We start from the raw sequence: 27,457 nt of genomic DNA, 5'->3' as shown, positions 1-27,457 counted from the left end.
ACTCTTTTGACACTTTGAGTTACTTTTATTGATACAATCTTCATTTCTAGACTCTCTTCTTGGCCCCTCTTTCCTGTCTTTTCTTTTCAGGCTCTAGCATACCCTTATTTCCTGAAAATCTGGTTTCTTGCTTAGAAATTCTCTCAGTTGCTGTTTATCTGTGAATATTCTGATTTCACTGTCATTTTTGAAAGATAGTCTTGCTGGATATAAGATTCTTGGCTGGAAGTTTTTCTCTTGTAGTATCTTAAATATATCATTCACTGTCTTCTTGCCTCCATGGTTTCTGGTGAGAAATCCACACTTAATCTTATTGGATATCCCTTATATGTTGTGCATTGCGTTTCTCTTACTGTTCTCAGAATTCCCTCTTTCTTTTGGCTTTTGACATTCCGATGAGTATGTGTCTTGGAGGTGGTCTATTTGGAGTTTTTCTTATGGGAGTACACTCTGCTTCTTGGACAGGGATATCTATGTCCTTCAATAGGGTTGGGAGATTTTCTACCATTATTTCTTCAAATATTCCTTCTGTCCCTTTTCCCTTCTCTCCTTCTGGGACACCCATGACATGTATATTTGCACACCTTTTGCTGTCATTTAGTTCCCTGAGACCTTGTTCAATTTTTTCCATTCTTCATCTGTTCTTTTGTATGTTCACTTTCAGAGGCCACTTCTTCAAGCTCACTAATCCTTTCTTCTGCCTCCTGCTATTATATGATTCCAATGCTTTTTTTTTAAAGATTTATTTTTTATTTCTCTCCCCTTTCCCCCCCCCCCCGCCCCCCCCCCCCCCATTCACTGTGAACACTTTTATCCTTATCAGCAGCACCTGGAATCTGTGTTTCTTTTTGTTTCATCATCTTGTTTTGTCAGTTCTCCGTGTGTGCAGGCTGCACTTTCTTTCGCGCTGGGCGGCTCTCCTTATGGGACGCACGCCTTGTGCATGGGGCTCCCCTATGTGGGGGACACCCCTGTGTGGCAGAGCACTCCTTGTGCACATCAGCAGAGCACATGGGACAGCTCCACATGGGTCAAGGAGGCCGGGATTTGAACCGTGGGCCTCCCATGTGGTAGGTGGATGCCCTATCCATTGGACCAAGTCCACTTTTCATCCAATGTTTTTTTAATTTCATTGATTGCACCTTTCATTCCCATAAGATTTGCTATTTTTTGATGTATGCTTTCGAATTCTTCTTTTGCTCATCCAATGTCTTCTTAATATCCTTAATCTCTTTAGCTATCTCATTGAACTTATTAAGGAGAATCTATGTCTCAACTCCTTTATGTCATCTGGAGGCTTATCTAGTTCCTTTAACTGGGCCATAGCTTCCTGTTTCTTGGTGTGGATTTTAAATTTTTGTTGGTGTCTTGGCATCTGGCTTACTAGAGTCTTTATTCTGGGTGCAGTTTTTCTCTTTAGTTTAAGGCTTCCTATCCTTTTTCCCTTGCTGGTTGTGCAGTAGAAGCCAAGCATGTAGTTGGTGCTGTAAGCTATGGAGGCTGAAGCTGCCCTCATTGCACCAGGGACCAATGAAGCTTCTTCCACCATTCTCCTTTGCCACGGGTAGGGACAGAATCACAGCTATGTGGAATAATCCAAGTGCAGGCCTAGATTGTAGTTGCCCAGAGAGACTGATGACGCTTCACATCCCTTTCCCCTCTGCCTGGGGATGGAGCTGCACGTGTGGGCAGTAATCTATGCAGTGTGGGTCCAAGATGACCGGAGTTGCCCTGGTAGACTTCTGATTTTCAGTCTATGCAAGCCTAAGTTACCTGTATTTACCTGTATAGGCTGGTGCGGGGCTCCCCAGCCTCCTTCCTGCCAGAGTTGGAACTGAAGCCTATGTTAGGGCTGATCTGCAAGAAGGAAATTGGTTCCTGTCGTCACTGAGAGTTTCAGTCAGCCTACTTCCCCTCAGGCTGGGGGCGGAGTGAAAATGGTGGCTACTGGCCTCTTTCTGACTTGGGCTGGTTCTCACCCCAGCTGTTCCCAGGGTTATCTCTTAGCCAGCTGAGTCTACCATTCAGTAGCCAAAATCGGCAACCAACCATCTCCATCCCTGTTTTTGGGAAATGGAGCTTCCAATTCCAGCCACAGAATAGCTCCTGGGATGGCTTGTGCTGCCCGAGTAGGATAATCACTGATCTCTGCGGCTTGGCCGGTAATTTCCTGGAAAAGCTGTCAAGGGTCCCTGCAACTTCATACCTGCTGGAGGTGGCATTGGGGCCTAGGCTAGAGCTGCATTCTCATCTGGTCCACACCTGCAGTGCGATTCTCAGTTCGCCCGCCTTCCCCTCATGCCAGGCGCAGAGTTAAGATGGCAGCTATCCGCCTCTTTCTGACTTAGACAGGCTCAAACTTTAGCTGTTCTCAGGATTATTCTGTAGTCTGCTGAATTTACTCATCAGTAGCTGAAATTGGTGTATAACTGTCTCTTCCTCCCCCATTTTGGGAAAGTGTTCCTTTAAAAAATTATTTTATTAGTGTTTTATAGGGTTTCTGGATGAATATAAATATGTTCAGTCTACTATCTTTACTGGAAAATCCCCCATTATCTCTTTATATTATAATCACTGATAATTTTAGCTCTTTTTTTTCATTACTGTATTTCCAGTGCTTAGAAGAGTGCCCAACAGCTAGTAGGAGCTTTCTAACTTTGGTGGTTCTGTGAGTAAGTAAATGAGTAAAGACCTCCCAGGAGGAAATTAGATATTTTATAGGATGGGAGGGCCTATTAGGATTCTAAATTCCTCCAGTTGTATTTAGAAGTTCTAATATCTAACAAAAACTAAAGCCATTGTATTATAATGCATATTAAAATGTAATCACATTGGGAAGCTGCTGTGGCTCAATTAGTTGGGCTCCCGTCTACCATATTGGGAGGCCTGGGTTCGCGTCTCAGGTCCTCCTTGTGAAGGCAGGCTCACCCACATGCTGTGGAGAGCTGCCATCCTCAGCACTGTGGAGTGCTGCCAGCCCACAAGCACTGTGGAGAGCCGATTCCTCAAGGTGAGGCAACAAAAAGGGATACAAGTTAAAAAAAAGCACAGAAGAGCGTGCAGCAAATTGACACAGAGAGCAGACAAGAAGCACGCCACAACGGGTGGGGGAAATAAATAAATAAATAAATAGACACAGAAGAATGCACAGCAAATGGACACAGAAGGCAGACAGCAAGCAAGCCAAAAGGGGGGAGATAAAAAAAAGTAATATTATTTATGGATTGTTCAGTGATTAACAGTGTCTTTAGTGGTGTCAGGTTTATGCTTTATTCATTATTTATGTGTACATTTTTGTGTGAATGTACTAGAATCCATAGAAATTTTTTGTTTTGAATGAGTAAAAATTTAGTTACAATTGATTGGTAAGCTCTCTGATAATGCCATTTTCTTCCGGCTTTGAATTTTTGCTAAGTTTTAACTTTAGTGTTTAAAGTTCTATTTTACTTATTCGGTTACCTTTGACAGTGTGACTTTATGTCTTAATTAACTAGAACAAATTGTACTGTATTTTTTTCTTTACAGTGATATATTTGATGTTGCCTGGAATAGCAGAACTGGGATCCGGCAAAGCAGACTGTCAAGTAGTAGCTCCTTGCTTGATAAAGATGGTATATTTGCTAATTCAGCTAACAGCAAACTCTTGGAGAGAGCCCATGGAATCCTCACGTTAGTATGCTATCCATAATGTGGGTTGTTTTTTTTTTTAATTTTAATTTGAAATAATTTCAAACTTACAGGACAGTTGCAGAAATAATACAGAACCCGTATAGAGAACTCCAGCATACCTCTTCCTCCCTACCCATGTCCATCAACTTTGAACATTTTACCATATTTGCTGTGGCTTTCTATCCATATATCCAGCTATCTATATATGTATTTTCTAAATATTTGAGAGTATATTATATACATGATGCTCCTTGAATACCTTATTCAAATTCATGAAATTTTAATCATTTATTTCCATCCTGTCCTTAAAGATTTTATTTTTTTAATAATAAATTGTCTTTTTTTTTAAAGATACATAAATCACAAAAAAATGTTATAAAATATAAGAGGTTCACATATACCCCACTTCCCACCCCTGCTCCCCACTCCTCCCACATCAACAACCTCTTTCATCATTGTGGCCTATTCATTGCATTTGGTAGATACATTTTGGAGCACTGCTGTACCGCATGGATTATAGTTCACATTGTAGTTTATACTCTCCTCCAGTACATTCAGTGGGTTATGGCAGGATATATAATGTCCAGTATCTGTCCTTTTGAGCCCTTTTCTTCTGTTATGAGATCCAGTCCAGGATCATATACTTAATTGAACTGGTTTTGTCTCTTTAGTTGCTTTTATTTTTTTTTAATGTAGAAATATATATTCAATATAAATTTTCCTATCTTAACCACTTCAGTGGAATTAATCACACTCACAGTGTTGTGCACCCTCACCACCATCCAAAATAGAACTCTCCCATAATCTCATAAAAAGCCCTATATCCATTATGCATGAATTCACCATTTTCCCTCTCTCCTGACTCTGGTAACCTGTACTCTACTTTCTGTCTCCATCAACATTTTGTTTATCCATTTATCCCTTGGAGACATTTGGGTTGTTTCTATCTTTTGGCTTTTGTGGTTGACACAGCTGTGAACATTGGTTTATAAAATCTATTTGAGTCCATGATTTCATTTCTTTTGGGTTTATACCTAGAAGTAGGATAGCTGGATCTAACGGTATTTCTGTGTTTAGCTTTTTGAGGAGTAAATTGCTTTTTTTTAAATTAGAGAAGTTGTTGGGGTTTTCAAAACAATCATGCATAAAATATACAATTCCCATTTACTATTCTATTATTAACACTTTGACTTGGTGAGTAGATTGCTCTTTATGACAGGTTAAATTTCCTGGCTGAGAAAATGAAGAGGGGAGATGGTAAAGCATCATTTTCCTTTGTAGAATTTTGAATGAAATAAGACTGAAAATTATTAAGTTAATATTTAGCATAATGATGCTTTTTGTTTTTCCCCATTTTACCCGGAAAATTATACTTGAATAAACTTGTTATGGAGTTTAAACTTTGACAGACCTTCTTCCCCCAGAGAGAAAAAACTGACTCTCTTTTATAGGATTCCCAGTTTTTACTACAAGTCTCCTTTAGTTCTGGCAGTCTTAGTACATGGGGCTAGGGAAATCTCTTATAAAATGGTGACTGGAACCATATATATTGATATATGCCATTTATCTAAACCTGCTGTTCTTCATTATATAATCATAGAGGAGATAGATATAACCATGCATGCTGTACCATTAAAAAGTTCTTACCTACCTGTTATGTAATTGCAGACTTTGAAATAATACATCTCTATAGTATTTTCTAATGTATGATTTCCTCTATAGGAGAAACAAAAACTTGAAATCCAAGTCTGCCCTTCCAAAGGTGAGTATTCTGAAAAAAGAAACCTACATATTTTTATTACTCATACACACAATTTTTATAAAGACAAGGAAATACCTTATGTGTATCCCTAATAGGGATTAATTATGTGAATTCATGTGGCTGACATGAAATGACCAAATTCAGTGCTTTAGGTAAATAGTTTTTAATATATCCACAATGCTTGAAATGTCTTCTGAATATAAATATAAATCTTTGTGTAGTAATTGCCTTTTTTCCTCTTTATTAGAGAAGTTATGTGTTTACAGTACCATGATGCATAAAATATAGGATTCCCATATACCACCCCACCACCAGCACCCTGTATTGGTGTGTAACATTTCTTAAAATTGATGATCGCATGTTTTTATAAATATGCTATTAATTAAAGTCCATGGTTTGACTTAAGATTCTTGGTTGTCTAGTTTGTTTCCATGGACTTTTAAAAATTTTAATTCTTTTCCCATATATATAATCTAACATTTCCCCCTTTTAATCATATTCAGACATATATTTCATTGCTGTTAATTGTGTTCACAGTGTTGTGCTACCATCACCACGATCTATTATCAAAATATTTCCATCATTCCAAGTAGGAATCTTGTATGTTTTAAGCCTTAATTTCCCATTCCCTATTACTATCCTATCCCCTCATAACCTACTTTTGGTTCTGACTTCTGTGAGTTTTCTACTCTAAATTAATTTCAAATCAATGAGATCATAAAATATTTATACTTTTGTGTCTCACTTATTTCACTCAACATGATGTCTTCAGGGTTCATCCATGTTGTCATATGTACCAGAACTTATTTTCTTTTCACAATTAATATTACATTTTGGGAGCAGATGTGGCTCAAGTGGTTGAGTGCTTGCTTCCCACATAGGAGGTCCCAGGTTGGGTTCCCAGTGCGTCCTACAAACTTAAAAACGAACAACAAACAAACAAACAGGAAAAAAAACACAGGGGGAGTCACTGTGGCTTAGTGGTTGAGTGCCAGCTTCCCGCAAATAGGTCCCTGTTACCTCGGAAAAAAAAAAGGAAAATAATATTTCATTTTATGTTTATATACATTTTATTTATCCATTCATCAGTTCTTGGACACTTGGGTTGTTTCCATCTTTTGGCAATTGTGAGTAACGTTGCTGTGTACCTTGGTGTACAGATAGCTATTGGAGTCTGTGCTTTCAATTTTTTAGCTACATACCTAGCATGTATATGTATTTGTTTTTTCCATTTCAGAATGCTTTTATTACTTCAAAAGGAAAAATCCTATAACCCCTTACATACCCCCATTACTGACCCTTACCATTGATATAGCACCTTCTTTGCCATTTCTGTAAAAATATTAGAATATTTTTGTTAACTAAATCTATATATTACATTAATTATATTTTCCCCATGTATCTTCATATTCTTCACCCCTTGTAGTAGAGGAACATTCTTATATTTGTACTATTTTTTTAAATAAAACTTTTAAATTAAAGTTAATAGATCATATAGAGGTTACCATACAACCTACACCTCGCTCCCCCACCACCATCATTTTTTGTAAATTGTATTTTTTTTAAGATACATACATCACAAAAAAAGATTACATTATAAAAAACATAAGAGGTTCCCATATACCCCCCATCCCCTGCCCCACTCCTCCCAAACCAACAATCTCCCCCATGATTGTGGCACATTCATCGCATTCGGCAAACACATTTTGGAGCACTGCTGCCCCACATGGATAATAGTTTACTCTAGTTCACACTCTCCACTGGTATGTATATATGTATTTTTAACATGGGCTAGAAGTGTCATATGGTAGTTCTATGTTAGTTTTCTGAGGAACTGCCAAATTGTCTTCCACAGCAGTTACACCATTTTACATTTTTACCAGCAATGAATGAGTGTTCCTATTTCTCTGCATCCTCTCCAACACGAGATATTTTCTGTTTTTTGTTTTTTTAAAAATAGCAGCCATTCTAATGTGTGTGAAATGGTATCACATTGTGGTTTTCATATATATTTCCTTCCTAATGATGTTGAGCATCTTATATGTTTTCTGGCTATTTTGTATATTGAATTCTTCTGAGAGATGTCTGTTCAAGTCTTTGTTAATTGGGTTGTTTTGTCTTTTTGTTGTAAAGTTGAAGGGTTTTTTAATATGTTTTGGAAATTAATCCTTTATTGGATATGTATTTTCCAAATATTTTCTTGTGTAAGTTGTCTTTTTACTTTCATTATAAGTGCCTTGAGGAACAAAATTTTTTATTTTGATGAGGTTCCATTTCTAGAAAATCTATTTTTCTTTCATCACTGCTTTCTTTGGATGTAAAGTCTAAGAAACCAATTCCTAAAACAAGGTCCTTAAGGTGCTTCCATACATTTTCTTCCAGGAGTTTGATAGTTCCACCTCTTAAATTAAGGTCTTTGATACATTTGTTTTTTTGAAGATTTATTTATTTATTTAATCCCCCCCACCCCCCCCCCCGCCCGCCTGGTTGTCTGTTCTCTGTGTCTGTTTGCCGCATCTTATTTCTTTGTCCGCTTCTGTTGTCGTCAGCGGCACGGGAAGTGTGGGTGGCGCCATTCCTGGGCAGGCTGCACTTTCTTTCGCGCTGGGCGGCTCTCATTACAGGCGCACTCCTTGCGCGTGGGGCTCCCCTACGCGGGGGACACCCCTGTGTGGCACGGCACTCCTTACGCGCATCAGCAGTGCGCATGGGCCAGCTCCACATGGGTCAAGGAGGCCCAGGGGTTTGAACAACGGACCTCCCATGTGGTAGACGGATGCCCTAACCACTGGGCCAAGTCCGTTTCCTGGTCTTTGATACATTTTGAGTTGACTTTTGTATATGGTGTGAGGTAGGGGGTCCAACCTTCTCTTTTTTTTTCTTTTCAAATGGAGAGCCAGTTTTCCCAGCATCAGTTGTTGAAGAGATTATTCTTTCCAAATTGAGTGGTCTTTGCCACCTTGCCAAAAATCAGTTTTTCATAAATGTGAGGGTTCATTTCTAAGCTTTCAGTTATGTTATATTGTTCTGTATGTCTGTCCTCATGCCAGTACTAAGCTGGTTTGATTACTGTGACTTTGTAATAAGTTTTAAGATTGGGAAGTGTGAGTCCTCCAACTTCAGTCTTCTTTTTCATGATGGCTGTATTAGTCAGCAGAGATGTGCTGATGCAAAATACCAGAAATTGGTTGGTTTTTATAAAGGGTATTTATTTGGGGTAGGAGTTTACAGATACCAGACCATAAAGCATAAGTTACCTCCCTCAACAAAGTCTATTTGGAGCAAGATGGCTGCCAACGTCTGTCAGGGTTCAGGCTTCCTGGGTTCCTATGTTCCTGGGGCTTGCTTTTCTCTGGGTTCAAGATTCCTTTCTTCCTGGGTCTGGCTTCTCTTTCCTCTGTGAGCTTACTTCCCGGGGCTCCAGCTTAAGTCTTCAGCATCAAACACCAACATCAAAACTCCAACATCAGAAGCCTCAGTTCTGTTCTTTGTCATGCCTTTTATCTGTGATTCCCCACCCACCAAGGGGTGGGGACTTAATGCCCTAATCATAACTCAGTTATGCTAAGGTACAGATCCAATATCTATTTTTGGAATTCATAACCATGTCAAACTGCTACAATGGCTTTAGCTATTTGGGGCCCCTTTCCCTTCCACATAAATTTAATGATTGGCTTTTGGAATTTTGATTGGGATTGCATTGAATCTATAAATTGCTTAGTATTGACATACTATTTTTTTTTAAGATTTATTTATTGTCCCCCGCCTTCCGTATTTTTGTACTCACTGTCTGTTTTCTGTGTCCATTTGCTGTGTGTCCTACTATGTCTGCTTGTCTTCTTAGGCAGCACTGGGAACCAATCCTGGGCTCTTCCAGAGTGGGAGAGAGGTGCCCCATCTCTTGTACCACCTTAGCTCCCTGGTCTGCTACGTCTCTCATTGTCTCTTCCCTAAGTCTTTTTTTGCTGCATCATCTTGCTGCATCAGCTTTCTGTGCAGGCCAGCACTCCTGTGCAGCCCCACATGCCACATGGGCCAGCTCTCCAGCTGTGCAGGCCAGCTTGCCTGAATTTGTGGCATATATCCATGGTATCCATTTGTTTAGTTACCTCACTCTTCATCTTAATCTCCTACCCTTATTTAGATATCCCTTATTTTTTCTACTTATGATGAATGAATGTTTTGCTTGTTTTCCATACATTTCAGACCAAGGCAAGTCAAGTATATATCAGTAAGAGTAAAGGAAAGCCATAGCTCCTATATCCTCATTAACTTTTCCCCAGGACCTCACGTTTGGGAAGCCAGCACTTACCACTGAGCCACATCAGCTCCCCTGAGTTGGTTTTGTTTGTTTGTTTGCTTGTTGTTTGTTTTTTTGTTTTTAGGAGGCACTGGAAACTGAACCCGGGATCTCTCATGTGGGAAGCACATGCTCAACTGCCTGAGGTGCAACCACTCCCCCTCATTTACTTTTGTAGCTTTTGGAAATATGGTTCATTCACCTGTGTTAGGGGTACTTCTAGAACCTCAATTTATGGATAAGTAGGATTCAGAATGTTTTATTTTTATTACAGTCTTGAATAATTGAACAGACAAAATTTTAATGCATTATAACTTAACATTCCTTGACCCTCTGTTAATATAGATATGTTTTAATACATTTTTCCCTTTTCTTTCTTAGAATTTATTCTCTCTCATGGCTTAGAACTTTCACTTCTATTACATCTCCCTTTCTAACCTGAGCTATCTTTTAAGTTCCAATATTTTAATGGCAGTTGCCCTGTTGTACATTTTCAGTTTGGTTTCCAAAAACTTCATACCCAAAATGATTTTAGCATATGGCTTCCCTTGCACAATTTTTATTGTCACTCAGGCTCAAAACTTGAAGTTAATTTTATTATCTGTTGTAGTCTTCCCTAATAAGATGAACAATGTCTTATTCACCTCTGTGTTTCTAGTATTTTCCACAGAAGCAGTTAATAATTGTTTAAAAACAATTATGAAATAAGTATTATTTCATAATCTGAATAAATGAATCATTGATGATGATTTGGAAAGAAATTTAGTAGATAAAAATCTGAATGCCTCAGAAGGGAATTATCTCTAACTGAATCTTGATGAAGACAGACATTTAGATATATGTCATGCTTTTAACTCAGTCTTGTTTTTTTAATACAAATAACAACTGCTTTTTGAATCATGTTACATTTTTGTACACCTTTATACATATAATCTTGCTATTGACAAATTCACTTTCAAAAATATTTTTTTCTGAGTATACAATGAACTTGTGAGAATTAAAAAATGCTAATAAAAATAAAATATAAAAATACTCTAAAATTCAAACCCACACCATTTTATATATATATATATATAGTTGTTTAAAATGCCTTTTTTTGGGTCAATGGTAATTGCACATATTTTTCCATGTCAGTAAATATATGTGTACAGTATCTTTTTGAGCTGTATAGTATTTATGTATGTGAGTGAGCCATACTTTATTTAAACATTTCATATAACTGCATATTTCTGTTACTATTTTTTCACTATTTTGAAGAATATTGTGATAAATATCATTGAGACCTTGTTTGATATTCTCTTTAAAATAAATACTTGAAAGTGAAATTGCTTGTCTGGAACCAAGTTGTATGCCTAAAACAATACATATATTTTCCCATTTTTGGAATCTTCCTATATACAGAGTTTTGTCAGTCTTATGTACGTCAATCTGATACTTAGAAATCTCTTTAAAAGAAATTTTATATTTCTTCAGTAATAAGTGAGGCTGAACAATCATCATTATGTTATTTGCCATTTATACTTCATTTTAGAATTACCTTATCGGGTATCCTGGTCATTTTTTTTCATTTTGGTACCCATATTTTTTTAAGTTTTTGTATATACAGACAGTCATTTTTTGGAAATATTTTTTCTTAATTCCATTGTTTAAATGTGCATTGTGCTTTTTGTGACTTGGAAGTTTTTAGTTCTTTAATGCTTATGCTGTCAAAATTAACATTTTAAGACCTTTAAATATGTGTCATGGTTTTAATCTTGTGTTTCTTATACAAATAACCATTTCACTACTTTTTATAATCACTTTATATAGTTGTGCATCTGTATATATATAGTCTTTTTTATAGTCTTTCTGTTGACAAATTTACTTTCAAAACTATAGTGTGGTTTAAAAAATATGAGTGGCTGAAAAAGGTCCCAAATACTTTATTAGGATATTGTTCTTTAGTTGATTCATATGTAAGTCCTATATTCCTAATTACATTCTAAGGTAGTACCTCAGGATAAGGGTTGATAAAGACTATGTCAGGGTTTTTTCCCTGCCATGTCCTTGACATCCATGTTGTAGCCCTGAGATTGAATTTAATCGTTTCTATGGGTCAGGATTCTATTGCAGATAACATTAATCACTGAAGATTAATTTTAAGTAGAAAGGGACTTAATTCAAGGAGTTAGGTGCTTATAAAATCATTAGAAACTTTAGAGATTTATAATGTTAAAGCAACACTGTAGATTTGACCCCAGCTATAATCAGTAAGCTGCCATTACTACTGTTGGCTTCAGGAACATACCACCTACAACTATTGGTTCCAGAGCCAAGCTGCATTTACTAGAGTTGCTGTGACACCACAAATACCCTACATTCTGCCTCTGAACACTTGTAAAACTAGTGACTGGACACTGGGGACCACTGAAAACTAAGGCACCTTTATACACCTGCTTGCTTATAGAAACAGAACCTAGTAACCAAGGCCTCTACCTCAGTTTTTTACTCCTAGTTTTACATGTGGGCATTTGATTGGTTAACCTAAATCACATCCAGATCCTAGATGCAAGAGAATTTGAAAAATAGGGTTTGTTTTTTTTTTAGCTTTCCAGCTAAAGAAGGTGGAACAGATGTTGAGTATCAGTCTTCCTATTCACCACAGTCTTTAGAGATAGGAAGCAATATAAGAAAACTAGGTTTGATTTTAAAAATCATATTCTTAAGATTAATTTAGAGATGAATTTTATGTTATTTTTTTCTTTTCAGCACTTGCTAGAGGTGAATTCTTTAAAGCATCTTACCAGACTGACCCTACAGGATCGCATTACCAAGTCTCTGCTTCATTTGCACAAGAAGAAGAAGCCTCCCAGCATCAGTGCCCAGTTTCAGGTTATTTCCTTTTTTACTTATAACAAATAGGCATCTGTTTCTTTGAGATGGGTGTTGAAAAGTCAAAATGATCTGCAAGATAACAGAATGAGATATGATTCCTAGGATTAAAAAGCCATGCTCTAATAGTCTTTTTGGAGAGAGGTACCAGAGATTGAAAAAGAGCATCTCCTTTCGTTTTTCATCCTAATATCTCTGGATAGTGGATATTCAAAGAGTAATTCATTATTTTCATTTTGAGGTAAAAGGCATCCGAAAAGTGATATTATAAACAAATCCGTCTTTAAAAGCTACTGCCAAATATAATCACTGTTAGCACAGTGATATGTCTTTTCTACAAATACTTAAACCTCATGCTGCTGCCATCAATATTTAGCTAAATGGGATTGTTGGTTATTTTTCCTCTTTGTTTTAGTTTTGTATACACAGAAATCTGGTTCTTTTTGCTGTGATTGGGCGTTTAGGAATAAATATGATTAACCATGACTTCCAGAAAAGCTATTCTCAAAATACTTCTCTAATTATATCTTCCTTTTCTTCTCATTGAATTATCTCTTTTTAAAGTTCTTCTTATAGATTCATACGTTTATAAAAATAAGGAAAAAATGTGGAGGGTAAACAATATAGTACATAATTTTTCTGTACCTCATGTTTATATCAGAGAAACCATTTTCACTGGTAACTAAAATTTTTAAAAATCTGTTGGTAGCTATGTTTCTGTATGTCATCACTTATCAAAATGCTCCTTTTAAAACCAGGGTGTTTGAACATGAAATATCTACTAATATGTTACGACATTTGATCTTGTTTGATATATGAGCACTGTCCTTCAAACTATGGACTTAGAAATGTCATTTTATTTTAGATTATTTTCACCATAGACTGAGAGCAAAATTTGTGTTTTTCTGAAGGCTGTTTCGTCACATACTTCCTCTTTAGATAAAGAAAATCGAAAAAGAAGACAAAGGGGCCAAATAACAGTATGCACTAATAAACTTAAAGGAAAATCACTTAAGTATAAAAGAATCTCTGCCATGAATTTTAAAAAAATCTTTACTAATTAATAATCTGTTAATTGGGTAGTAACAAGAAAGAGGGGTATTACTTAGGCAAGTCTGTCTGTACTTTGGTACTTTCCTCACATTCCATTGTCTGGCTATTCACTTTGTAGATTTAGAAATGTGAACATGAATGGGTTGTAGGGAGAAAAATCATGCTGGCAGATTGTAAACACTGCTATTAAAAAAAAAAAAGAAAAAATAATAAAATAGTATCAGCATTTATTAATTTACAACGAGAAATGTGAGTTAGAAGCAGACTTGACACAATTATTTGTTCATTAGCAAATCTTTCCCTAATTAGCAAGTCAACATGGGAAGCTAAATTCTGATCTAAAGGTAACTTGGTAATCTTGGTATCTGAAAAGGGGGCATTCATCTCATTATTATAAAGGTTAATATCATTAAGCTATTAAGTGTCCTTTGCTTTGTTAGCTTGGATCTTTTTAGGTGCCTATACCAAACTCCTTGAAGGAGTATAATATAGCTACTGTAACAATAAAACTTTTAGTTATAATCACAATCTCTTTAAAATCCTCTGAAATTCAGAAACTTCATATATTCCTGAAATTCTCAAATCATATTCATTCATTGTGTTTAATTTTTACAAATAGGGTGATCTTTAATGTTTCTAATATATTACTACCTTATTATAAAAGTAATACATTAATTATTGATTATTTAGAAAATACAGAGAAGAGAAAAAACAAATGAAATCATCTGCCACTCAGAAATAATGACCATATGTGTAATATGTACTATATTTTCCAAACCCCTTAATAAATATTTCCACATTTGCATCATCTAATATTTCCTGCAACAATTCTATGAGATAAATACTATTGTTACTATTGTATACAGGCTTAAGAAACTGAGCAACTTGTAAGTGATGGGGATGAATGGCACCCAGGTGTTTTTGACTCCATACTCTTCTTATGAATGTTTATTTTTATCAAATGAAATCAAAGAATTCATGAAAGGTTAGCTATAGGAATTGCCCTCCTGCCGTAAGGAAATGTCATCTTATTTTCTCACCCTAAAAAAGTTCAAATCAGCTTTATTCATAATAGTTTAATCTAGGACAACCAAAAAGCATCCCTTGTTATATGTTGCCTGAACTGGGACAACCAAATATCCATTCCTAAAAGGATATTATTATTGTGATATAGTAATATAATGGTGTAATTCTATATAGCACTGAAAATAAGGAAAATATAATTATATGCAAGGTACACAAAATAGTACCTAGTGTATTTTTCTATATATGTAAAGTTTAAAGCGGGCAAAACTAACTTAGAAAACTTAGAAGTCAGAATAATGAGTACCCTTGGTGGGAGTATAGTGCAGTTAGCTTATATATATTGACCTTGCTGAATTCAATGGGACAAGGCACAAAGCATCCAAGGTTCTGATAATATTTTTTTCATTGTTTTGAGCTCTGGTTACAAGAGTTTGTTCCTTTGGTGAAAATTCATCAAACTGTATACTTATGATTTAAGCATTTTATTTTATGCATGTTATACTGCAATAACCTTTACAAAGGAAAGAGCATGTAAAAGTAAACAATGTGTTGCTGTAATACATATAGCAACAATAACAGGTGTCTGTGTGGCTTTAAGGCTTCTGTGTTTTACTGAAAGTGGTAAAATATTAACTCTTAGTAGATTGTAATAAGTTAGGTTTGCATATTGTGATCCTGAGAGGAGCCACTGGAAAAAAAAAAGTTATGCAAAGAAAAGTAGTAAAAGAGCCAATAGATAATATGGAATACTAAAATATCTTCAAAGAAAATAGAGCTGTGAAAGAAGGCATAGAGGAACAAAAAGAGAGTGGACAAACAGTAAACAAAAAATAAAATGGTAGTTCTAAAACCAGCCATATTAATTATTACATTAAATGTAAATGCTCTAAACACTCTAGTTAAAAGAAAATATTATCAAATTGGATAAAATAACAAGACCCAACTATAAATGCTCTCTACAAGAAACTCTCTTCGAATATAATGGTACAGACGGGTTAAACTTAAAGGATGAAAAAAAAAAGTACGCTGTACAAACACAAATCAAAAGAAAGCCAGAGGAGAGTGGATGTAGCTCAGTGGTTGAGTGCTTACCTTCCATGAAATGAGGTCCCAGACTCAATCCCTGGTACCTCCTAAAACAAAAAGAAAGAAAGAAAGAAAGTTAAAGTGGCCATAATGTTAGACAAAGCAGAGTTCAGAACAGAGAAATTACCAGCGAAAAGACTATTTCATAATGATGAAACGGTCCATTCAAGAAGAAGACATTAACAGTCCTAATTGTGGATTCACTCCAAACTGATAGTACTAGAAGAAGTAATGAACAAATCTATAATTATACTTGCAGAATTTAGCATACTTCTTTCAGTATTTGTTAGGATGAATAGACATATAATTAGGAGGATTATAGAAGACTTGAGCAGCATTATTAATCAACTTGACTTAATTGAAATTTATAGAACACCCACAGCCAGAAACTACAGAGTATGCATCGATTTCAAGTGCCCATGGAACATTTGCTGGGAAAGATAATATTTAAGGCCTTAAAACAAAAGTTAACAAATTTTTTGTTTGTTTTTTAAAGATTTATTTTTTATTTATTTCTCTCCCCTTTCCCGCCCTCCCCTCCCCCAGTTTTCTGCTCTCTGTGTCCTTTCACTGTGTGTTCTTCTGTGTCCGTTTGTATTCTTGTCAGTGGCACCGGAATCTGTGTCTCTTTTTGTTGTCATCTTGCTACATCAGCTCTCCGTGTGTGTGACGCCATTCTTGGGCAGGCTGCACTTTTTTTGTGCTGGGCAGCTCTCCTTATGGGGCACACTCCTTGCACGTGGGGCTCTCCTATGCAGGGGACACCCCTGCGTGGCACAGCACTGTGCGTGGGCCAGCTCACCATATGGGTCAGGAGGCCCTGGGTTTGAACTTTGGATCTCCCATGTGGTAGGCGGATGCCCTATCCATTGGACCAAATCCACTTCCCAACAAATTTATGAGTGGTAAAATCATATATAAAATATTTTCTCTGACTGTAAAGGAACTTAAGTAAAAATCAGTAAAAGAAAGATAATTACCAAGTATTTTGAAAATAAACAGTATACTTTTAAATAATCCATTAGCAAAGATAAAGTCTTGAGGAAAATTACAAAATATTTGAAGGGGAATGAAAATGAAAACATAGTATGTCAAAATTTGTGTGATGCAGCTAAAACAGTGCTAGGAGGTTAATAATAAAATAAAAATTTAAAAATTTAAAATTTATAAAAGCATCAGATTCTTTTATTAGAAAAGGAGAAAGATTTCAAACTAAAAACCTAAGCTTCCACCTTAAGAAACCAGGGAAAAAAGAGCAAATTAAACCCAAAGCAAGCAGAAGGAAGGAAATAATAAAGAATAGAAATCAACAAAATAAAAAAACCAGAAAAATAATTAGGAAAAATCAAGGAATCCAAAAGTTGGTTCTTTGAAAATAACAAAAAATTGATAAACTTCTAGCCAGATTGATCAGGAAAAAGAGGGAATGTATAAATTACCAGTATCAGGAATGAAAGGAGGGGACATCACTATATAACCTCTAGACATTAAAAGAAAAGCAAGGGAATAGTACATAAAAATAACTTTGTGCCTGTATTCAACATTTCTCAAAAACTCATTGGATTCCACCAAAAAGTGAATACTACTGTATGTAAATCAATAATACATTTTCAAAAAAGATAAATACTTTACTGGATTATTTTAAAAGGTCTAGGAATATATGAGTTTGAATAAAATTGTTTAATGAAATGTGAAGAAATGTGAAAATTTTCACTTTAGATATAGATTATTCTGAAATATATCTGCAATATTTAATATTGTCAGGCTGTCTACTTTAAGATTAAACAAAGACAATTATTACATGCTTATCTTTTATTATCCTTATTTTAACCAATATGGGAATATACAGATTGGTTTTCAGAAACAAATGAATTTCTTAGCATGCCACTAGTTTTTGCTTATTCTGCCACCATCATTTATATTTATAAATCATTTATTATAGCCATTTTAGAATGAGAGGATGTGTTAATTTTGTTACTTTGAATTGTAGGCATCATTAAGCAAGCTGATGGAGACACTCGATCAAGCAGAGCCATATTTTGTAAAATGCATTCGCTCTAATGCTGAAAAGGTAAAAATGTCCTGTGAATGAGAACATCATTTCTAGCATATGTTTACTAAAGTGGATTTAAATTCTAAGCTTTAAATTCTAAGGAGAGTCAGTGGAGGGGAAGAGTTGTTTACAATTTTTGAAAGGAAAGCAGTGATCCATAAATAGTTTCTGTGGATATCCTTGTAATTTCTACACTTAGCTGCCTCTAGTTTGTTAATATGGGCTTGATTTAGCATCCCTAGATTATAAGAATGAAATATCTCTTGAAATGCCATAAGGGAAAAAAAAAGAATTTTCATTAATGCAACTTTTGCTACTCTGTTCTCTCTTGTCTTTTTAACTTAAGAAATATGCTGTGGACACTTGTAATTCCTTTCTATTTTTTATGAGTTTCCCTAATTAGAACTTTGTAAATTATATCTAGTAAGTATAGATATTCGCATCTTTCCAGATGTTCATCATAGGAAACAATAGTTCTTTGCCTGAACACCTAAAATGTAGTAGAAATTACATTCAGCTTTCTTAATTTTAATGAAGCAACAGCTCTTCTATTGATGAGCATTGTGACCTTAGGCTAGTTACTTTATCTTTCTATGGATAAATACTTTAATCTGTGTAAGAGTATATTCTAATTATAGAACTGATGTCTGTTTTTGTAAGCACATATGAGTTAATAAGTATAAAATACTTAGAATGTTCCTGGCCTATAGTAAGTACTTAGCAAATGTTAGCTATTCCTTTATAGTGACTAAAAGGAAAAAGTTTTATCTGCAGATAAACAAAACTCTTAGTTCATATTATTAATTGCTATACAAAGAGTTCAACTAGTAGAGTATTTCAGGGCATAGATTAAATACTAAACAAATGTTAACTGCTATTATTATTTAATGTAGCTTGTTCATTTGGCTTTTTCCCTTAATGGCTGGTGGGCCCCTCCTAGCTTCAAGAAAATATTTGGGAATACTTTATAGTATCATTAAAAATAGTATTCAGAAAATGGAAAAATATCAGAAACTCCAAATCTATCTTTTTTAGAATGTTTGAAAACATGTCTACCGAAATAACTGGGCATGACAAGATGTTATGCCTCATGATGATTGACTATCTCCTGTAGCCTCGTCCCTGTCAGTACTTGTAGAATAAGGGTATTAATTCTGAGGGACTACAGGAATTTTTTTTCTTTCATAATGTATCATTAGCAAAAAGTATTTGAGGAAACAAGCTATTCTTAACCTTATATTAGTCATCAGAAGAAGAATCTGTCAGCTCTCAGTTAACCAGGGCAACTACTGCGCAGTGGGAATGGTGGTTTTTTAGTGAGATTATAGATAATATCATAATTAAAAACAAATACAGCTCCCCCCCAGTTGTCTGCTCTCTGTGTCCATTCACTTTGTGTTCTTCTGTGTCCATTTCCATTCTTGTCAGATGGCACTGGGAATCTGTGTCTCTTTTTGTTGTGTCATCTTGCTGTGTCAGCTCTCCATGTGTGTAGCACCACTCCTGGGCGGGCTGCATTTTTCGCGCGGGGTGGCTCTCCTTGTGAGGCACACTCCTTGTGTGTGGGGAATCCCACTAGGGGGGCACCCCTGCGTGACACAGGATTCTTCGGGCACAGCAGCACTGCACATGGGCCAGCTCACCACACGGGCCAGGAGACCCTGGGTACTGAACTCTGGACTTCCAATATGGTAAGGGGACGCTTAATCAGTTGAGCCACGTCCACTTCCCCAGACAGCTCTTGACCATGCATAAAGAAGTTAATCTTTTATAGATTTCCAGTGACTGTACTGTCTGACCTCCACTATGGACAACCCCATTCCTTTTGAGATTGATGGCCCTCTCTTTCTACAACCAGAGTCTGAAAGTTTCATTTCTCTCTTTCCCTTAGGATTGAGCAGTCAGGACTTTTCTGAAGTTACTAGCTGGGGTGGTTGCTTGTCCCATCATTTTTGGCTTTTTTTTTTTTTCTTTTTTTTTTTTTAAGGAGGTACCAAAGATTGAACCTGGGACCTTGTACACAGGAAACAAGTGCTCAAACAAGTGAGCCCACCCGCTCCCACGTTTATTTTTATTTTAACCAGACAACTCCCTGTCAATCCCTAGATATTCAATGCATAAAATGAATATAAGACAAATACTAATTTGAAGATCTATTTTCTAGGTTAATCTTTTTTCTATTTGCTTTGTTTTAGCTGCCCTTAAGGTTCAATGATGCCTTGGTACTTAGACAGCTTCGGTATACTGGGATGCTGGAGACAGTTCGAATTCGCCAGTCAGGATACAGCTGCAAATATCTTTTCAAGGTTATACTTTTATAGTGTTATTTAAATATATATGCACATCAAGTAAATTATTTCCACATGACTTTCTTGTTATTGATTTGGAGCTCATGTTTATTTTCCAGTCCATCTTTTGTATTAAAATTTAGGAAGGAATAGACTCTTCATTTTCATTGGATTACAAGCAATTTCATTAAACTTGTACTGTAATATTCTGCTTTGACCTAAAGGTTTGTGAATACTAAGTTTACCTGCAAAATAGCAATTATTCACACTGATTACTCCTGTAATTGAAATATTTTGGTCAGAAATATCTAGAAAAAGGGAAAGATTCCATTTGATTTTCCCTGAAGTTGTCTCAGCAGGATTTTCTTTCAAAGGAAGCTTCCAACAAGGCTCACAGGTATTCTCATCAACTACTGCTGATATGGGTGCACAAATTATGTTGTGACTTCTCAGCAGCTGAGCAAAAGTGTTTGCTGTTGATGGGAAATAAAGCTTCATTCTCAGTTATATCCTGTGATAACTGGCATGTTTGCTTATTTTTCTGCTAAAAAATTTCAGGTTCTTGTTATATAAAACTTTTTCTGTGCTCTTTAATATAGTCGTATGGACTTTGGTCCTTGTTTTCTTCTTCTCTTCTTCTTTGATAACATAGTATGAAGAACTCACTATCCTCCCCTCTCCTATGTTTCACAAATTAGCCTTTTGTAATATTTATGTTAACAATCCCTTTCTTGGTTTCACCCTGTTTAAAGAATGAGCAAAAGATCAATAAAAGAACAATTAGCTGCTTTAGGATCTTGTTTGTGTATAATTCTCTTGTGTTTTTACATTTTCTTTTCATTTTTTTAGGATTTTGTGAACCACTTCTATGTACTTCTTCCCCGAAATGTTATTCCATCCAAATTCAGCATTCAGAATTTCTTCAGGAAAATAGATCTTAATCCAGATAATTATCAAGTTGGAAAAACCATGGTAAATACAATATATACAGCCATTGTAAAAATAGAGTGCATTTTTATATTTAATTAATGATGGCAATCTTTGCTTACAAAAATGTTTATAAAAATATAGCGTACCAGAGATTATAAGAAAATTGATCAGGCCAAAGTTTTTTTTCACTAATACAGTCAGTATTAACCAAAGAACTTCTGGTTAATTCTCTGGTCCTGCCTAATTTTAAATGCCTAAAAAACATCTCTTCCTGGGTATTCTTATGTAATTTCTAATTCAACTTGCCTAAAGTAACCTTAACAAAATTCCTGTACTGTAATTCAATTACTGTCTTTTTCTGTTCTACTTCACCCAGTTTCTCAGGCTAGCAACCATTACCATCTTTGGCTTACCCTCCACTTTAATCATTTTGGTATTTTTTTTTCTCTCTCTCCTTTGAAATGATGCTAACATCTCTACCTTTTTCTCCATTCCTACTGCTTGCATTATATTAATAGTTCTAGTCATTAGCACCTCTCTCCCACATTGCTCTTAGAATAAACATCTTGCTTATCTGATTTCACTCTATTCACCATTCCATTCATCTATTCACTCTACCATCATATCAAAATCAGTATCTTAATACACTTTTTTCTTTGCCAGCCTTCTGCTCATTGTTAATCCTCTGTGGACTTCCTTATTAAATTCAAACATCTTTCTCATTTTCAAGAACCTCCATATTTTGGCTACACACTATTTCATATCTTCTTTTTCATGAAGGGCGTTTGTTCCGTTGTCCCCTGTTGATCCCTTTATTATAATTTCCACTTCCTTGTTTTGTTTCAGTGGGTTCCTCTGTACCTAGTTTTCATAAGTTTCCTCTTTTCCCCTTTAGTTATTTCATATTGACTTGCTCTTAAAGCTAAAGTGCAAAGCCTATTTCTATAGTGACTCTGTATAATTTATCTTAACATCCTCCCAAATCACTAAAGATTTATTAGTGGAAGGAAGAGTACGTAAACTAATAACTTTGTGTCGCAAGAAACTTTTTAATGCATACAGATTTCAAAAAGACTCTTATTATTGGTTTATTCATGTATTGACCAAACTTTAATATCTATGGTTTTTAACCTTTTTCCTCACCCTTGAAAAATATGTCATATTATCAGTAAATAATACATTGACTCAGTAGGGCAGTGATTTTTCCCAAAGTGTTATTACAGTCTCTGGCATTAGGATTTTTGCTTTTGTGCTCACTTTCCCATTTCATTATCCCTATTCCAATATCCCTTCCCAATTTGAAAATGACTTTTGGATAAATCAATAGAAATATTTATCATTACTTCATTTATGCCTCTGCCACTGTATTTGTCCTTTGTAAATAATTAGTACAGAGGATGATTCATGAACAAATTTGTTTCTTATTTCTTCTTAAGCTGCATTCTTTATCTTTCTTCCTTTTGGTAGGTCTTCCTAAAGGAGCAGGAACGACAGCATTTACAAGATCTGCTTCACCAAGAGGTGCTCCACAGAATCATATTGTTGCAGCGATGGTTCAGGGTCTTGCTGTGTAGGCAACATTTCCTCCATCTGAGACAGGCATCCATTATTATCCAGGTGGGAAACAAAGGATTCTTTGTCTGGAATTTGCTAGTTTATTTGGCCTTTGCTTTAGAAACCAGAACTGGTGGCGGACTTGGCCCAGTGGTTTGGGTGTCCGTCTACCACATGGGAGGTCCACGGTTCAAACCCTGGGCCTCTTTGACCCGTGTGGATCTGGCCCATGCACAGTGCTGATGCACACAAGGAGTGCCGTGCCACGCAGGGGTGTCCCCCGCGTAGGGGAGCCCCACGCGCAAGGAGTGCGCCCCGTAAGGAGAGCCGCCCAGCGCGAAAGAAAGTACAGCCTGCCCAGGAATGGTGCCGCATACAGAGAGCTGACACAACAAGATGACGCAACAAAAAGAAACACAGATTCCCGTGCCGCTGACAACAACAGAAGCGGACAAAGAAGATGCAGCAAATAGGCATAGAGAACAGACAACTGGGGTGGGGAGAGAAATAAATAAATAAATCTTAAAAAAAAAAAAAAAAAAAAGAAAAAAGAAACCAGAACTAATTTACTCTGTAAACTTCTTCAAAGGTGAGAATGTTTCTTACCCCTTTTTGAAATACACATGGCACCCAATACATTGCTTGGCATTTAATAGTTGACTATTAATAAGTTTTGATTGAGTTGAAAAATCAAAATGAATTTATAGTGGTAATGTCTTTTTTTTAAAAAAAGATTCATTTTATTTAGGGACGTGGATATGGCTCAACTGATTGAGCATCCATCTACCATATGGAGGGCCCAGCCTTCAATCCCCAGGGCCTCCTGATCCATGTGGTAAGCTGGCCCACACGCAGTGCTGCCACGCGCAAGGAGTGCCGTGTTGTGCAGGGGTGCCCCCATGGGATGTGTCTGATGCACAAGGAGTGCACCCTGTAAGGAAAACCACCCCGCATGAAAAAAGCACAGCCCACCCAGAGTGGCACTGCACACACAAAGAGCTGACGCAGCAAGATGACGCAATGAAAAAGAGACGCAGTTTCCCGATGCCGCTGAATAATGCAAGCGGATGCAAAAGAACACACGGCAAATGGACACAGAGAGCAGACAACAAGGGGGAAGGGGAGAAAAAGAAAATAAATCTTAAAAAATATATATATATTTATTTTATTTCTCCCCCCCTGCCCTTGTCTGCTCTCTGTGTCCATTTGCCGAGTGTTCTTCTGCGTCCGCTTGCATTCTCTGCAGCACTGGGAATCTGTGCCTCTTTGTTGTGTCATCTTGCTGTGTTAGCTTTCTGTGTGTGGCGCCACTCCTGAGCAGGCTGTGCTTTTTTCTCATGGGGCTGCTCAATGCAGGTTGCCCTCCTTGTGCATGGATCTCCCCTACGTGGGGGACATCCCTGTGTGGCATGGCACTCCTTGTATGCAGCAGCACTGCATGTGGGCCAGTTCACTACATAGACCAGGAGGCCCTGGGTTCAATCCCTGAACCTCCCATATGGTAGCTGGATGCTCTGTCAGTTGAGCAATGTCCACTTCTGGTAATATCTTTTGAAATCTAAGCAAAGATAAAGTAACATGTCTTAATTTTTGCTGACAGTTCTTTTTAATACTTTTCTGAATGGTATTTGAGAGTTAAATTATTTTTGTGTGCAGATAATATGTACCTTATTTCAAATTTACCTGTTTTATTTTCCCTGTCAATATTCTGTGTTATCGGCTGTTCTCCATACAACCTTTTCTGTCTGTGTAAGAAAATCCTTAGTATATTCATTTTTTAAATATATGAATGGTAATCTTGAACCCATTAATATTATTTGGGCTGAAAGTCGTTTTTAGCTAAGCTTATATGGAAAAGAAAACTTTTTTTTTAACTTTAATCACAGCTTAGCCCTCTAATTATTTTTCTTATTTCCCCTTATGTGAAAATGTTGTGTAGAATGTGAAAACAGTTTCTATTATATTGTCTTCCCCACAGCGTTTCTGGAGGAATTACCTGAATCAGAAGCAAATCAGAGTTGCAGCTGTGCAGAAGGATGCTTTTGTGATGGCTAGTGCAGCTACTCTTCTCCAAGCTTCTTGGCGTGCTCATTTGGAGAGGCAACGGTACTTAGAACTACGTAGTGCAGCCATCATCATTCAGCAGAGATGGCGGGAGCATTATAGGCAGAGATACATGGCTGCTGTCTGCATACAGGCAAGATGGAAAAGCTATAGGGAAAGTAAGCGGTACCAGGAACAAAGGAACAAAATTATCCTTTTGCAAGCAATTTATAGAGGATTCAGCGCAAGACAAAGGTAATCTCTGTTGCTATAATAATTGTTCCTTCTAGTTTTTCAAGTACTGTGTTTATAACTCTTCATTGTTTTAATACATTTTTAATTTTTATTTTTAAAGACATTTAGATTACATAAATGTTACATAAAAAATATAGGGGATTCCCATATGCCCTGCTCCCTACCCCTCCCACATTTTCCCACATTAACAACATCCTTTATTAGTATGGTACATTTGTTACAATTGATGAACACATTTTGGAGCATTGCCACTAAGCATGAATTATAGTCTACATTGTAGTTTACACTCTTTCCTGCACATTTTTGTAAGTTATGGCAAGATATATAATGGTCTGTATCTGTCATTGCAGTGTCATTGAGGACAATTCCCAAGTACCGACAATGCCCCCAAATTGTACCTATTATCTCTCTCCCTCTCCCTCCCTTCAGAACTCCAGTGGCCACTGCCTCCACATCATTGATAAAAGTTCTTCTATTGCTAGAATCAAAATAAGTCTATAGTAGAATAACAGTAAGTCTACTCTAGTCCATTGTTCATTTCCCAGGCCTGAGGATTCTGGGATGGTGATGCCTACTTTGCCTCTAATTGAGAGGGGGCTCTGATCCCATGGGGTAGATGGATGGTACTGTCTTGCAGTTGCAAACTCTCTCTGTTCCTTGAGATAGTTGTTTTACATCATCATCTCCTTGTTAGTTGTCCTGGGTGAGTCCAATGAACTGGGGAGTAGGTGTTGCAACTCTGTTGAGATTCAGGGTTTGAATGGTACATGGACAGCCCAAAAATTTAAGTCTCTTCAACATACACCTATCAACCCTAGTGCTAACTATAGGTTCAGATAGAGGGGAAACCACAACTGAGTCCAACTCTGTCACACTGAGAAGCATAAATTCTAAAGTAGGCCCGCTGGCAGGGCGCTAAACTCCTGAGCTGTCAGCCCTGCTTGTAGCATCTGGATATTGCCAGAGCCCTCAGGAGCCTTCCTATTTGAGGCAACATTTACTTTGGCACACAGTGAGATCCTGATGAGAGTAACTTTGGCAATCAGTGAGATCCTGCATAAGTGTAACCTCTGGGATGACCTCCTGATTCACTTTGATGTCTCTTAGCCATAAAAACTCATTTGTCTTTCCCCTTTCCCCTTTTGGTCAAGGTCTTTTTCCAGTTGCATTACTAGTGGGTGGTTGGTAGTAATCCCTCGGCGCCAGGGAGGCTCATCTCCAGGAGTCATGTCCCATGCTGGGGGGAAGGTAATGCATTTGTATGCTGAGTTTGGCTTAGAGAGAGGCCACATTTGAGCAACAAGGAGGTTCTCAGGAGGTAACTCCTAGGCATGCTATAATAGTAGGCTAAGTTTCAGTTTCAAAAGTGAAGGTTCATAAGTGCAGTCATCAATATCAAGGTCCCATCATTGGTCCATCCTCCTTCACTAGTCACTTCCCCTGTACTCAGGTAATTCTTGCAGTCCCATTAGAGAATGTGGCAGAGTTCCCCAGGATGTAAATTCAGTATTCTTTTGGTTTTTGTGTGGATCTGCACCTACCTTGACAATGCCCCATGAGCCCTTGAACACATTCATATGCCATATAGGTATGCCCCAGGTAAACCTCCTCCCATGGATCCCCCATCACTGACAGCCCACACCAATGATCTCCGTCACAATTGTAACCCTTCTGTGATCTAAAACTTCTTAAAAATGCAGCCAACAAAATAACCAAATACAATTAATTAAGAAAATAAAATAATAATGGTTTTAAAAATAACATAAAATACAAAAAATTTTTTTTTAATTTTGAAATAAAAAATACATAAAAAAATTTTTTTGACATATCTTTCATCACTGTAGGATCTGTTGTCCTATATGTGTAGTGAAATTTTCTTCCATTTATTCCCCCAGTGTCTTATTTTTTTTTCATCTTGTCTTCAAAGGAGTTTTAGTTATGAAAATGTCATGTACAGAATATAGTAGATTCCCATATATCCAACATCCTCTCCCTTTTCCCCTTTTCTCCATTAATAACATTTTACATGTGAATGGTACATTTGTTACAATTGGTGTACAAATACTGAAACATTGCTACTAACCATGGTCAATGATTTACATGATGGTTTACATTTTGGACCATACACTTTTATAAATTTTGATGATATTTAACATGGCCTGTTTCCATCATTGCAAGATCATATAGAACAATTCTACTGCCCCAAAAATGCCCCATGTTCCATCTGTTCTTCTCTCCCCCTTCCCTTGGGACCTACGGAAACTACCAAGCTTCAATCCTTTAAGAATAAGATTCATAGTTACTTGTAACAACATTGAGGGTTTGGCATAATGGCCTATCCTTTCCTATTAGGCATTGCCTATACTCGTGAGAGACTCCCGCCTCTCTATTTGAGAACATAGCAGGACTCCCAGATGCAAGTCCAACGCCTTCCCTTTCATTATGTGGGTCTCTACCCATGAATAAAGCACACTATGACAAGATGAACACTCACATACTCCCTGGAAGCCTTCCCCAGGTATGCCCTGTCCCAAATGCCCCCACATCCAACACCCTAAAGTAGCTAC

At 36.7% G+C, this 27,457-nt stretch overlaps 1 protein-coding gene across 3 annotated transcripts in view; it reads left to right on the top strand.

Moving 5' to 3' along the window:
• The window catches only part of MYO9A (myosin IXA), a 391,855-nt gene that overhangs the window by 243,525 nt on the left and 120,873 nt on the right, over positions 1-27,457 (top strand). For all 3 annotated transcript variants that reach the window (XM_058294436.2, XM_071214269.1, XM_058294435.2), the window contains exons 17-24: positions 3,526-3,669; positions 5,392-5,431; positions 12,480-12,602; positions 17,758-17,838; positions 20,016-20,126; positions 20,958-21,080; positions 22,506-22,655; positions 24,571-24,890. In XM_058294436.2, the coding sequence (XP_058150419.1) occupies positions 3,526-3,669; positions 5,392-5,431; positions 12,480-12,602; positions 17,758-17,838; positions 20,016-20,126; positions 20,958-21,080; positions 22,506-22,655; positions 24,571-24,890 (1,092 nt within the window). The remainder of the gene's footprint in view (positions 1-3,525; positions 3,670-5,391; positions 5,432-12,479; positions 12,603-17,757; positions 17,839-20,015; positions 20,127-20,957; positions 21,081-22,505; positions 22,656-24,570; positions 24,891-27,457) is intronic.

Source organism: Dasypus novemcinctus, chromosome 3 (genome assembly GCF_030445035.2).
Source record: "Dasypus novemcinctus isolate mDasNov1 chromosome 3, mDasNov1.1.hap2, whole genome shotgun sequence".
NCBI lineage: Eukaryota > Metazoa > Chordata > Mammalia > Cingulata > Dasypodidae > Dasypus > Dasypus novemcinctus.
Note: the sequence above shows the minus strand (reverse complement) of the source record. Positions and strands in the feature narration are given on the sequence as shown.